The 13,981-nt window shown below is 41.6% G+C and overlaps 1 protein-coding gene across 4 annotated transcripts in view; it reads right to left on the bottom strand.

Annotated features, from left to right (window-relative positions):
* The window catches only part of NBEA (neurobeachin), a 361,495-nt gene extending 348,301 nt beyond the window's left edge, over positions 1–13,194 (bottom strand). For 3 of the 4 annotated variants that reach the window (XM_028726491.2, XM_077927142.1, XM_028726499.2), the window contains exon 1: positions 12,359–13,194. In XM_028726491.2, the coding sequence (XP_028582324.2) occupies positions 12,359–12,727 (369 nt within the window). In that variant the 5' untranslated portion in view covers positions 12,728–13,194. The remainder of the gene's footprint in view (positions 1–12,358) is intronic. The other variant, XM_077927141.1, reaches the window with a different exon arrangement.
* Between the last annotated feature and the right edge of the window lie 787 nt (positions 13,195–13,981).

The following is a 13,981-nucleotide window of genomic DNA, read 5'->3' as shown; positions in this document are numbered from 1 at the left end:
CCACAAAACTAATATAGTTCAAATATTTATATTTTTAACTTTTAGTATAAATGTACGAACTTATCAGTCACCTCAGTAAAGGAATACACTGGCATGCCTCTCGAGTATCACTGACTAAATTACAGCCTCTTGGTGCAGACACAAGCAGGAAGAAGCCAAAGTAAAGACCCCTGCCCCATGCAATCAATAATAGGGACTTTCACAGCTTTTGTTTTGCTTTCACAGAATCCTGATTTATAAATAAGTAAGAAACAGTGAATGTAGTTTAAAACAATCTCTGGCCTGTTTCAAAACCAGTCCACCTCAAACCACGAGTTATGAAGCTGACTAATTTATCTAACCAGTTTGTTGTAAACCACCTCTGGTTTGTGCAGAGCAGGCTGGGATTCTCTGAAAGTGGCACTAAATGTCACAGACATCTTTCTTCTTGCTATGTGGGAGTAGCAGTGGAGGAAGAAAGCATGTGGAACAAATAATACTTGTGTATCCAAGTGCCTCGCGAAGCTACGAACATAAGTCTGACCGAGCTGCGGGAGGCAGTGGAAGACAGGAGTGCCTGGCGTGCTCTGGTCCATGGGGTCACGAAGAGTCGGACATGACTAAACAACAACAAATCCAACTGCCAGCAGAGTGGGGGAGCTGGCAGTAAATAAGGACTAACACAAACTGGTGTTGGATTAAATTAGGTCACACAACTTTACTGATTACATGGCAACAGGTTTAGCATAGGAATTTGGTATGTATCCACACGATCAACCAAACCACCTGATGGTAGATGAGCTGTCATTCAACAGTTGGGGTTGACCACTGTTGAAGTCCCCATGGCATCAACTGCCTCCAGGAGACCTCATCTAGTCACTGGTAGAGGGCATCATGGGCCCATCAGTCCCCAACTGGGCTTCTGGGGAGAAAGCACTGCTCTCCAAGATCCCTTATGGGTATCCCTGCTTGAATAAAGCAGTGTGCCCTTACCCTGCTCCTCCATACTAAAGTTTAATCCCAATATCTTAGATGTCATAGAAAAATTGTGACACTTGCTATGAGGTGGTAGGCAAAACCCCACAATCACCCTCTTATGGGTGAAATTCATCCCCAGCCCTAATTCCAGTGACTGGCTGCTGTCCATAGCTATGCACTCGATTCCAGCATTCAAATAGTATGAAAACACAACAATATAGAATAAGCACTAGACTGACATAGGGAGGCTGGATGAGCCTGCCTTTTATGCTCCAGGGTGGACCAGACGTCAGGAGTCTTTACTCCAGTCCACCTCCAGAGCCCCAATGCCTGGGAGCCCCATGATGAAACTTATTGGCTCCCAGCTCCCCAAGCAGTCTCTGTCGTCGCCACACAAATGTTCTAAGCTATACCAAAGGATCTTGAACCCAGCTGATTCTGTCCTGCCTGCCATATCATGCTGCAAAAACCACCTCTGGTAAGCTGGGAACAGGGTATTATTCTAGCTCATGCAGGTAGAGCTAAACCATAATTTAGTATTACATGTGAACAAAGAGTTACAATTGACGATTACTGCTTCTTCAAACATCCTATAATGGTAAATCGTTTCTCCACTTTTTTGCAGTTTATTCCTTTCTGCAGCCAATGAAGGTTAAGTGCAAGTTCTCTGGAAGCTTGCAACACATAAGTAAACTGTGAATTATAGCACATGTTATTCAGATTACAGTAGAATGTCTAGTACACAAAAAATCATAACTAGCAAAGCTGCAAGAAAGTTTGAAAAAACTGAACCATATTATTTCTAGTTGGGATCACCACTACTCTATTGCAAAACTATGGAAAAACTTTACTAGTGGGAGAGGTAGGTTATTAAAAACTGAAAAAATTTAATTGATTGAAAAAATCATGTACTGTACACACTCACTTGTTGGTTTCTAATAAGGATATTGAGGAGCTAGAAAAAAATGTCCAAAAGGGCTGGAAGGAAATTTGTCAACATTTAGAGCTTTTTAGTTTACAATAAAAAGTGGGTGAGGGGAGATATGATAAAGCTGTGTTATATTATGCATACTGTAAAGGAGCTGGAGAGACTGAGGGAAGTTTTTCTCTCCTCATACTATTAGAACCAATGGTCATCTAATGAAATATCCAAGGAAACTGAATGTTGCAAGAACATATTATAAATTCCCCTTCTCCTTCTCTATTATTTCACTTAAATTTCTATTTTCATTTTGCACACTGAAAAACAAACAAAAGCAGTTTTTATTTTCTATTCTTGCTTCCTTGAAGTGTTTCTCTCATACTTCTTCCTCCAGCACTCCTTTCCTCTACTGTCCTACAGCTCTACCCAAAATATGCCACAGATAAAATCTTCTCCAGATAGTTCACTTTATTTCCTCCTCCTGCAACAACAGGATAGTTCTATGACCACAGTGGGAAAGACTAAAGAAATGGGGTCTCATCTGGAGCCCTTAAAATCAATGAAACCTTTCCCACTGGCTTTTACAGGAAATGTACTAAGTGCATTGTTAAAAATCACAAATATTCTTTTAGATTTTTTTATTTATTTCAGAATTTAATCCAGCTCAAAGATGGATTAACCATGGCACAATTCTTTAACTATATAAACAGAAGGTTTGGTCAGACAGCTGTTTTAGTTTTTAGTTGGAGATCATGCCCTCACTCTATCTGATGGCATAGTTCTCTGGATGAAACATTCATGCCCATCTGTCAGAATATTAAGAGTGCCAACTGATATAGCAAAACTATATTCATTCAAGAATTTATCTGCCTACAAGTTTGGTTTTTAAAAAACATGCTAGAAATAATACAATGTTTTGTAAGGTCTGCCCTTGCCAGCGGAGCTTTAAGGTTTTTGTTTGAACAGCAACCCTGTTCTGCAATGCTTCACGAACATCTTACATTTTTATTTACTGTATTTAAAACATTTATACATTTTAAGACAAATGCTGTAGATTAGGATTAGAGCATCTGATTAGCATGCAGAAGGTCCTAGGTTCCAGCTTCTCAACAATGGGCAAGAACTCTGAAATCCTGGAGAGCTGCTGTCACTCAGTATGAACAATAGTGACTTAGAGCAATTGTCTTATGTATAAGGCAGCCCCCATGTTCCTATGAACCCAGCCTTTCAGTCCTTAAAACATCCTCAAGGTTTTAAAATTAAAACACATGCAATAAAAACGGAGTATAAAAAAGACCATTAAAACAAAACTCAGCACATTAAACCAGAAACACAGCAGGAACAAAATTCAGCACAGACCGAACACCTGGAGATGTGAAACCATATTAACAACCTCTAGTGCCCAACAAGCCATTTCTCTCCCTCCCCTCAAAAAAAGGATTTAAATTGTCTGCCTGCACTGCTCCTCCATGTTCTCATGTTCCTTGCTAGGCCAAAACTGCATGCACACACACACACCTCCCTTCCAACTGGATGCAGGTCTTTGGATTGCTTGGAAGTAAGAGAGATAGGTGAGGGAGCTCTGCCTCTGTGTATATGTTTCTATATAGATAGAGGAGATTGGAAGGAAGGTAGGGTGTCCCTGAAGAACAGGTAGCACCATGAGAGGGATGTGTGCACTGGCTTGTGAATGGATGGATAAAATGTAGAGTACATGTATGTTAAAGGTTGGGGAGTTATCCTGAAAAGGGAGAGAGATAGATTTGAGGAATGACTTTTAGCATTTCTAGGAAGCCAAGGGTAAAATGCCTTTATAAAAACTACTCAATGCTGTTAACAATGTACAAACATTTGAGACAATATTTAAACTTAAATCAAAACAATACAACTACAATGAAGAAGTTAAAATCAGAGGAGAAACCAGCAGCACAGATACAATTAGACGAATAAGGCCTAACAGAAAATATTAATGATCTTCACATATATTAAAACAACTATAAATATATCATTTAATCAAGGATATCTGCTTCTAACATAATTATATAATATTTGACTATGTATTTTGTTCAAGTGTCAAGGCCAAAAGAGTTCACTTAACTCTTCATTAGGACACTGTAAATAAATGAAAACAGTTATTCCCCTGTATAAGTTTAACAAAGACAGGCAGATGTGAGACATGCTCTAGACACCTTTTTTTCCTCTGATTTTCCAGCTGTGAGCTTTTGTCAAAGTACTAATAGGCTCCAAATTTCTCTCAACTAAACCCTGTTATCTACCAATATATTTTTATGTGTTAGTTTCATAACAAACACCAGTAATTATAAAGCAAATAGCACTAATCTAAGGGCCTATGGGAAAATGTTTCAATAAAAGCCTTTGATGATATTCCTGCTGAAGGAAATTGTATTCCAACTTGACATTTGCAACCTTTTACTTAAAAACATTGTTTTGAACTTTAACTTACTGTTCTATACTTTGTAGTGGAAGACATTACAAAACTTTGTGTTGAAGAATGGAGTAATAAATGCCTGCATAGTATATATAAGAAAAAATAACTCAGGATCCCAAACCAATAGATTCAAATTACAAGAAAAATAGATGCAATTTACAAGAAAGGAGATTCCGACTAAACATTAGGAAGAACTTTCTGATGGTAAGAGCTGTTCCAACAGTAGAATGGACTACTACAGGTGATTGATTCACCTTCTTTGGAGGTTTTTAAATAGAGGTTGGATGGCCGTCTGTTGGGGTTTCTTTAGCTGTGCTTCCTGCATTGCAGAGGTTTGGACTAGATGACCCTTGGGTTTCCTCTTCCAACTTTACAGTTCTATGATTCTAACTTCAATAAATAAGGAGTGTTTATCTGCTTCCAGGTTAATGCACACTGCATCAAAGATAAGAGAATTCACTTTTTTTTATTCATGAACTCTTAGACAGGTTCCCATTTCTATCATATAAGGCTCCCTGGAATTAAAACACATCACACTTAAAACAACACACACACAGTACAATTTCTGGCTGCTTAAAAATTAATGCTGCAATTCAATGCACACTTACTTGGAAGTAAGATGTGTTGCACTCATTACCAGAGGAGCAAGCTGCAAATGCATTGTTTACAAGCCAGCTGTTGACAATATAGTTTTCCAGCATAACCCTTAAACCATCTGTTCACTATCTGGCATAATTATTATATAGGGCTGCCCGCTTGTAAATCACCTGTCATTTCTATTTTAAAACCCTGGCTCATCAGCTGATGAGTAAGGGGTTAAATCATGTTGCTTTGGCTGCATGCGCCAGTTCCATACTGGGAATAGGCATACAAAGCAAATGCAGCATTTAACTCCAATCATTTGGTTGCATCATGGGTGATATCTGTTGATGGTTTGGGGGAAATGGCCTCACAGGCCAAATTGGACCTACTGGCAGGTCAAGACTGACCTATAGACATGAGGTTCCACTTCCCTGTCCTAAGAGCTCAAGGTGGTATACTTTGTTCCTCAATGTGCTTCATGGCTAGGTGAAGATTTTAACTAGATATTCCTAGTTCTAGCCCAACATTCTAATTATACTACACAAGCTCCCCTACTAAATATTACTAAAATAATAATTAGACAATTTAAGCAGTTCTTAACTTTTTTGGAAGGGGGACTATACAGATGATCTTTAGTCTCCAAATTTATAAACTCCATCATATCCAAGAAAATCCATGAAAAACCTAATTTGAAATTTCAAACACTCTCTGTCCTAAAGTTGCTTGTTTCACCACTCTCCTATTTAAATAAAGTTGTAGCCTGTTACTTAACAGGATATGTTACTTCATAACTGTGAAGTATAAACATGTGAAATGCTATCCAGTAGAAACTAATCCGTTACACAGAAGTAATTTACTACCAATGGATCACAAACCATCCCAAAATCATTTTTTATTTTTAAAACAGGACATTTAATTGCACATGCAGATGTGTACAAGTCTTCTTGCTCCTTATAAGTGCATTAACAAGCTTTTTCGATTGTGAACATATTTTCTATATTGCCTCAAATATGTTTTGTTGACTTTTAAACACATCTTAATCTATCTTTACTAGGAATTGTCAGTTTTGAAAACTACTTTGGTTTCATTTTTAGAAGAAACTGAACATTTCAAGCTACTTTTGAGGAGACTGTCAAATGGAATTCATGTCTTGTTCATACGTCCTCAGTAAGTTATACAGGCTTTGTCACTTCTTATTCATGCTCTATAGTTCAGTTCTCGGTCAAATACAGCATAGAAAGCGGCTGTTTGTGGAAGAGGTACTTTAAAAATGAAATCTTAATATATAGTACAAAACTGAAGTCATTGAATACTCAGATTTATATTTATTAAATTAAAAAGTCATATTTTTAAAACATACTACTAAGAATACATGTAAGTTTTGATTGTTTAGAAGTTTATATGATGTGAAGTATTCTGAATCTTTTGGGGCACAGAGCAGCAACTTTCTTTGATCAAACTAGAAAACAAGGTGCAAATAATATGAAATCATTTGTTACTCTGAAAAAAGAGTCCTATCCATGCTGGGGGAAAACCTGACAGCCCCTCACTAACAATAAATTATCTATATTATCAAAAATGATTTTCTGGGTGTGCTACAATATTTGTAGTCATAGTCCATGTGGATTCTTCAGGAGACCCCTGTGGTTGCCAAGGCCTTATCTCTAAGTTCTAACAAAGTGACCTGCACAAGACACCATCAAGCATTGTATCCCCATGGCAATAATGGCCAACATAAAGGGAAATTAAGACGGAACTAAGATGGGCACCCTACAATAAGCTTTAAGACACCCCTAATTAGACACGCACACCTCCAAGTAGTCTCCTCTATAAGACAACATGGAACTGCTTCCAGCCCATATTCATTTTGGATGCAGGACCCTGTATCACTGGGGAGTGAACCCAGCTTATTATGGGATGCACACCTTCAGTTCTATCCTAAATAGGGTCCATCGAGAGGTTCACAATCAACTATTTAAAAACGAAATAGCAGCAACAAAAACATCAACAGCCAGGCACAGTACCAGAAAAGGTATATTCAAATAAAACTGTTGCATGATTGCATACAGGGAAGTTGTTTGCTGGGTCTCATGGGACAGTGCATTCCATAACCTATTCACTGGTACTTCATCACCCTCTGCAACTCAGGGTGGTGGGACATGTGGCAGGACTTTCCTGCTGAATTGTGTGATCAGTTTCATGAAGAGCTGGTCTTTCAGATATCTAGGTTCCAAACATGTTGACATGTTCAATGCACAGAGAACTTAAGGGAGGAAGTCTCTCACCATGCTGAGCACTTGGAAGAAGGGATAAATAACATTTATCAAAGTTCCCCTCCCAAAATAATTATCTGCTATGTAGGTGTCCCTTCTGCTACTACTTCACTTATCTGTAATCCTCTCTCACGCTTGCTGTTTACCCTTCTCACATGAATCTTCTTCCAGGAAGTGATGGAAAGGTTTTGAGATCTGGAAGATACACGTGGACATGTTTTTCTAGTAGCTATTCTAGCTTCTTGCAAGAAGGGTGGAGGGTGCTGCTTTCACCGAATATTAGTGTAACAGCATGGAGAGAGTAAGAAAGAGGAACTTGGTCATTTGGTGCAACTCTAGTTAGTTGCAACTAAACATAAACCATTGTTCTAGGATTCCAACTATGATGTAACCTTTTTCTAGATTTAGCGTATCTCTGTTTTTCACATGAGACTGGATTCATGTGAGTAGGTAATATCAGTCCTACTTAGACAGCTGTTTATCATTTTGGTTGTTAGTTCTGAAGGTCAATGGTTTAACTAACTTCTATATTTTCTTCACACTCAGATTGGAATTTCACCTTAACATTCTTAGGCCCATGGAAATCTGATCCCTCCCCTTTACCTTTAATTGATATAACCATAAGCCAAGGCAATAATATTCACTTCAACCTGGAGACCACTGAGTGTTCTGATTTCGAAGCCAGTTGTTGGGTTCACAATAAACCTTTGCTTTAAAGCCAAACATCACCAAAAGTTTACAGTAACAATTAGAAGTTTCTGTCCCATTTCCTTCAAACCTGGGCATGACATGGGCAGAGAAAAAGGATAAGCCCTGTTGTTATTTAAACACCTCCCTTGAAAGAAACTTTTCCAAAGAAGCATTACAATAGAACAGAAACCAGCTGTTTTAGATCCCTGCTACAACTTTTGTTTCAGCAAGCCTATCCTGACAAGTAAACAAGATATGTATATCTGTATCAAAATTTTCTGATTTTATTTGAAAATCAATGCAGTAATTGTTTTATATTGTTCTCTGTACGCCACTCAAGGATTTTCCATTAAAACCCTTTATAAATTCTTTTAAATAAATCAATGCAATATAATATAATATGATTAAAAATGTAAACAATAAATCAATAATGCCAAATCAAACAAGTATCAACCTCATGAAATAAAAAGAATAAAGTTCAATATTTGATCAAAAATTAAGATTTTACTTTTCCTAAGTGATTTCCACAGATAACACAGGTCTGATGTTGCTGTGGCTGTGGACAGCATTATTTAAATCAGCTATGCATGCACAAACATTAACACTGGAGGTTTCTTGGTAATGGGAAGATGAAGCTTGATCTGTGATGTTCTGCAGTTGACCAAAATCGAACCAAATTCTGCAAACATTACCCAATCCTGTAGAAACCTATGAGCACAGCACTTCTTTAGTGCAAGAACCTCAATTACATAATTCAACACAAATATCTAATTGCTTAATTCACGCTTTTAAATGTGAGTACTAATTTCATTAGTAACAGGAAGAAACGCCTACTTTCAATGGCCCAATACACATATAGCACCATCAAGTACACACACATTTAAATGGTTTTCCTAAATTAAAGGAAGCAGTGAGTGCGACAGGATCAAACCCTTTGCAGAAAAACCACTAATTTACAATACAAGTACAGTATAGTGGTACCTCGAGTTACAAACGCCTCAGGTTACAAACGCTTCAGGTTACCAACTCCGCTAACCTGGAAGAGTTACCTTGAGTTGAGAACTTTGCCCCAGGATGAGAACCGAAATCGTGTGCTGGCAGCACAGCAGGAGCAAGAGGCCCCATTAGCGAAAGCACACCTCTAGTTAAGAACAGTTTCAGGTTAAGAACAGACCTCCGGAACGAGTTAAGTTTGTAACTAGAGGTACCACTGTATTCATAATTTAGTAACTTAAAGTATAACTGAACACAAAATAACAAAAATGTTATTATGTAATTACACACACACACACACACACACACACACATGCCTAGGTTTAATGTTAAACAATGCAGGACATATTTTCATATTTAAATATTAATCTCTACTATTGCACTCTTTTCAGCTCTTCACCATCACACACAAGAAGCATTTTTTACATAAATCCTCAAATATAGTTCAGGTACTTAGCAGAAAATGCAATGCAATACAAATCTAAAGCTTTGGGGGCAGCTTTAAACTCATATGGCAGCTACAGTTTAGGTTATTACTGTAAGCACACTTGTACTGACTTCAGTGAAACTTGGAAGTGTTTGGTATGCAGGTGTTAATTTGAGTCTTTTAACTTTCAGATCCTCTGTTATTACAATCAGACAGTTCATAAACATTGCTCTCAAATTCCATTACATTGTTTCCAACACATAATTAGGTAGTCATTTTTTCACACAAAATGAATTGTGAGAACTATTTATCAGGTATTAATGTGATACATTTTTTTTTTGGAAGTCCATTATCAATTCCAACAATAACACTTCAGACAGAGTACTTCAGAATTACCACTATGCAACCAATAAAATAACTGAATATGCAATTGTCAGATAAACAAACACACAGGAGTATCTTTTAATCACTCAGAAAGCAGTCACATAAGATAATGATTCAGTCATTCACATTACAACTACAGTACAGAAAACCCACTTAGCCTGACCACCAGTCTTTCCCATTCTCAAGCTTCTTCCTATCTTGCCTGCTTCCTCTAAGTAAATATAAAAGAAATTAATTTTATATTAACTCCATGAAAACTGAATTAATAACACACCAGCAATAACCTTTTGCTGCTGCTGGAAATAGACCATTATAATTTTTTTTTCTAGTTTTCAAACCAGAATGTATTTCCTTGCAAATAGTTTATGATTCTTTATATCACACCTGAAGCTGTGTTCTTCACAGGTATAGACTGTACCAAAAGGGAAACTACACAATGTTGTCTCAATTTTCTTTCCTGTCCCATCTTGACATTTGCAGGAAGTAATTCTAGTATAAAATGCAGTGCTATCAAAACAACTTCTGAACTTTCCCCTTTACTTGAAATGCATCCTCTGATTTCTACATATTTATAAGCAGTGACAGAAGACACTCTCCCAAAAAAACTAGTAACTGGGTTATAAACGTATAAAGCATTTATTGACACATCAACAAGTTCTCAGAGGTTTAATTGCCAAAACAAAGGATGAAAACAACAAAAGAAAAGGATTAAGCACCTTGCCTTCAGAGCAAGATCTCCTTGAAACTGCTCAATGAACTATTTTTCTGTATTACCTTATTCCATTGCTACGTTGAAATAAATTGACAATTACTTTAAAAATACCAAGTTACAGCAACTTTTAAAACAGGTGCTTTATTAAAAAGGATAGCTTTGAAAGCTGAGAAATGGATATGAATTCTGAGGAACCATTCATGTTTATCATTATTTACTTAGCCCCCTCATGTCTTGAACAGAGCTTTAACTCTTGTGCATTTATTGCTCAAATGTTGTAACAGCCAATCTCTAAACATTTGCAGCAGTTCTACCATTCTGTTAGGCTGGGCCAGTGGTAAATATTTATTAGACAAAAAAAAATGGCATATTACTTCAAAGTGACCAATGTAACTATATCACAGGTCCTGCTTTTGCCTAAAGGTTAGAATAGGATGGTTAAAACTTTGTTACAGAAGCATTTTAAGGTATCTGCCATGTAGCAGCTCTCCTCCTCATTTTATATCCAGAACAGGATGTTTCCATTCAACTGTTCCATGAGGTTTGCTGCAGCAAATCTTGCATTCAGGAGAGGCGTCAAATCTCTCATAATTAAAGTGATTCATTTCTTTACCCAGTTTCCTCGCTCTCTCTTGTGTAGATTTCTAAACCTCTAACATAGGTAGAGCTAAAACCTTGCCATACAACTCTGCAATTAATGCCTGCACTACAAAGTGACTATGAGCTAATTTAACTAACATGAAATGTTTTTTTCCATGTATTGGGAGCAGCACAGGGGTGGTGTGTGTGTTTGTGTGTGAAGATCAGCACCATTTAGACAGACAGCAGGCAAGAAAGCTATTTCAAACAATAAAGGTGACAATGAAGCTACCTGGTGTAACAAAGTAGTAGAGGCTCACCCAATCAACAGATTGTAAGAGACAAAACCTCTCTTCAACATGTCAAACCCAATGGGCTGCAAGGTAATAGGGTTAAATCATTCACACATTTCAGCAACAGAGGAAAGACGCCATCTGGGGCTATTCTTTAATCTTATACAATTAAAAATAGATGTACTATCAAATCCCTCTGCTTGGCAACAGACTGAAGTCACAAGACTATCTAAGAGCACCTAAAGTTGAGAATAATTAATACAATTAAATCCACTTTTCCAAATCAAGTATTTGAAGAAGCACGGGTTAGAACTGTATGGGCCTATGTGACAGAGCAGTATTCCATACACTCTCCTACTCAACAGCAAAACAAGAAAGTAAACTAAAAAGGGCCAGGAGTTGGACAGAGAGTGAGTAGAGGTCATAAGCACAAGGTGGAAATGTAATCTGAAGGAAGCCTGGTACAAAAACTGGCAGGAGGAAGGAAGTCTCCGTTGCTACGCCCCCCCCCCCCCAAAAAAAAAGATCTGTGTTGGAAGAGAAGTCATCACTAATTAACAGTAAAGAAAAGGTATTACTTCCGGAGGTGTGGGATTTATCTGCCTCAGGCCTTGGGAAGTGTCACTAGGTGGATATGAGAAACCTGTCAGGAGGAGGCACCAGGGATGCCATGAGTAGGAAAGTGGGCAGGAGCTTGTTAAGGAGGGCAGAGTAGAAGCATATGGCTAAAGGGAGCTAGCTCTCCAAGGACCAGCAAAAGATAAAGGGAGACCTCCCAGATTAAATGACAAAGTAGCTCATGAAGAAAGCCCCTCCCTTCAGTTTCCATGATGGGTAAGAGGATGGAGAAGGAAGGCAGATCAGGAAGAGAACAGGCACCTGGACCAAAAAAAAAAGGAGGGGGAGGGAGTGGGACAGAGCACGAAGGAGCACTTAGAGGACACCAGAGTAGTTAGGATCCTGCATGTTGTGGGGGGAGGGGGCGCCTGAGGGATCCGCTTTCTCTCTCTTTTGGGGGGGGCGAGAGAAGAGAGGCAGCCCCGTCCCCAGAGCTCTTCCTACATAGGAGCTGCGGCAGGGACCCCTGCACCTCTTACCAGGTTCAGCACGGTCTCCACGATGTCCCGGTTGCTGACCTCGCCGACTTGGATGAGTCCGATCAAGACGGCGAATTTCATGCGGATGTTGCGGATGGGCACGGACGGGTTGATCATGCCGGCGGGAAGCACCACGGACCCGGAGCCCGACGCCCGCAGCTCCCCCATCACGGCCGCCGCCGCCGAGCCACCTCCACCACCACCTCCTCCTCCCGTCGTCGTCGTCGTCGTCGGTGCTGGTGGCGGTGCTGCTGCTGCTACTGCTGCTCCCGCGGCGCCTCCAACTCCTCCGCCGCTGCTGCTGGCCCCGACAGGGATGAGCCCCGCCGGCTGCGGCTCCGGCCCCGACCCCGGCTTCTCGCTCGCCATCTAGCCCCGGCCGCTGCCAACACTACCTGCCGCCGCCGCCGCCCTGGCCGAGAAGCTGCGCATCCACCGCAGCGGCACAACCGCAGCAACAGCAGCAGCAGCAGCAGCGCCCGGCGGGGCCGCAGGGAGCGGACCGGAGCCGCCGCCGCCGCCGAAGGGCCGTCCCAGGAGCCGCTCCCGCGCCCGCCTCTATAATGAGGGATTATTATGGGCGCCGCTGCCCCGTTAGCCGAAGCCGCTCCTCCGCCGCTTCTCCCCTCACGGCGCCACAAAAGCGGCCGAGACCGGGGGCTTGCGCGCTGTGGGCCGCCGGGAGAAGCTTCCGGGCGGCGGCGGTGGGCTGGAGGGGGGGGACAGCGCGGAGGAGAGCGGGAAGCTCGCCCCGCAGCCCCCGCTGTTGTTGTGGAGCCGGAAAACGCCGCCGCCGCCGCCGCTCACTCCGCCATGTTGCCGCCCCCTGCCTGCGGTAGCCGCCAGGGCGCCTGCGCTGCGGAGCCCGTGGGGGGAGTGGCCGAGCTCCCTCAGCAGCAGCAGCAGCAGCAGCCCCTGCTCCCTCGCCCCGCTCCTCCTTCGCTCACTCTCGCCCGGGAGACGCCGGGAGAGGAGGCGCGGAGCTTGGCCCAGGCTTCTCTCAGAGAACGGCCGTCCACCTTCTGGGTCTTGGGAGGAGAAGGAGTGGGCGGCGGCAGCGGCAAGACCGGGGCTGTCGTTGCGACTGTGAGGGGATTTGGTTACGCAGCGCGCGGGGTTTTGTTTTGTTGTTTTTGGTTCCTCCGCCCGCCACAGACACCCCGTCCTAGTCTTCTTCTCCCCGCAATGAATGGACACAGCAAAAGGCGACGAGACCCGCGGGCACAAGGATGCCCACAGGAGTCCGCGGCGGGTCCCTGGCAAGGACCGCGGGCCGGGTGGATGGGCAGGTGTCGTTCGCGCCTCTACGCACACCGCGCGCGCCGGCGCCTGCTGCCTCTGGGAATCCAGCCGCCTGCCAAAAAGCGCGGGCTTCTGCTGCAGCCGCGAAAAAAGAGAAGGATGCGTTTGGTTTTACGTAGAGGCTTCCCAAACCTACCATCGAATGACGGCTCGCATCCCTGTCTGTGAGCACTGTACTGTAAAACATCGTCGTGGGTTTTGGCTGGCACGGCTTCCCTCCAAAACCAGGGTCCTCCCAATCCATGGTGCCGCCAAGGTCCGAGCCATTATTCTACATTTTTTAAGCATAGGATTCCCCACAAATCAATTGGCTCTTGTAGA

This window comes from Podarcis muralis, chromosome 4 (genome assembly GCF_964188315.1).
Source record: "Podarcis muralis chromosome 4, rPodMur119.hap1.1, whole genome shotgun sequence".
Taxonomy (NCBI): Eukaryota; Metazoa; Chordata; class Lepidosauria; order Squamata; family Lacertidae; genus Podarcis; species Podarcis muralis.
This window is presented reverse-complemented; position numbering and strand designations above follow the sequence as displayed.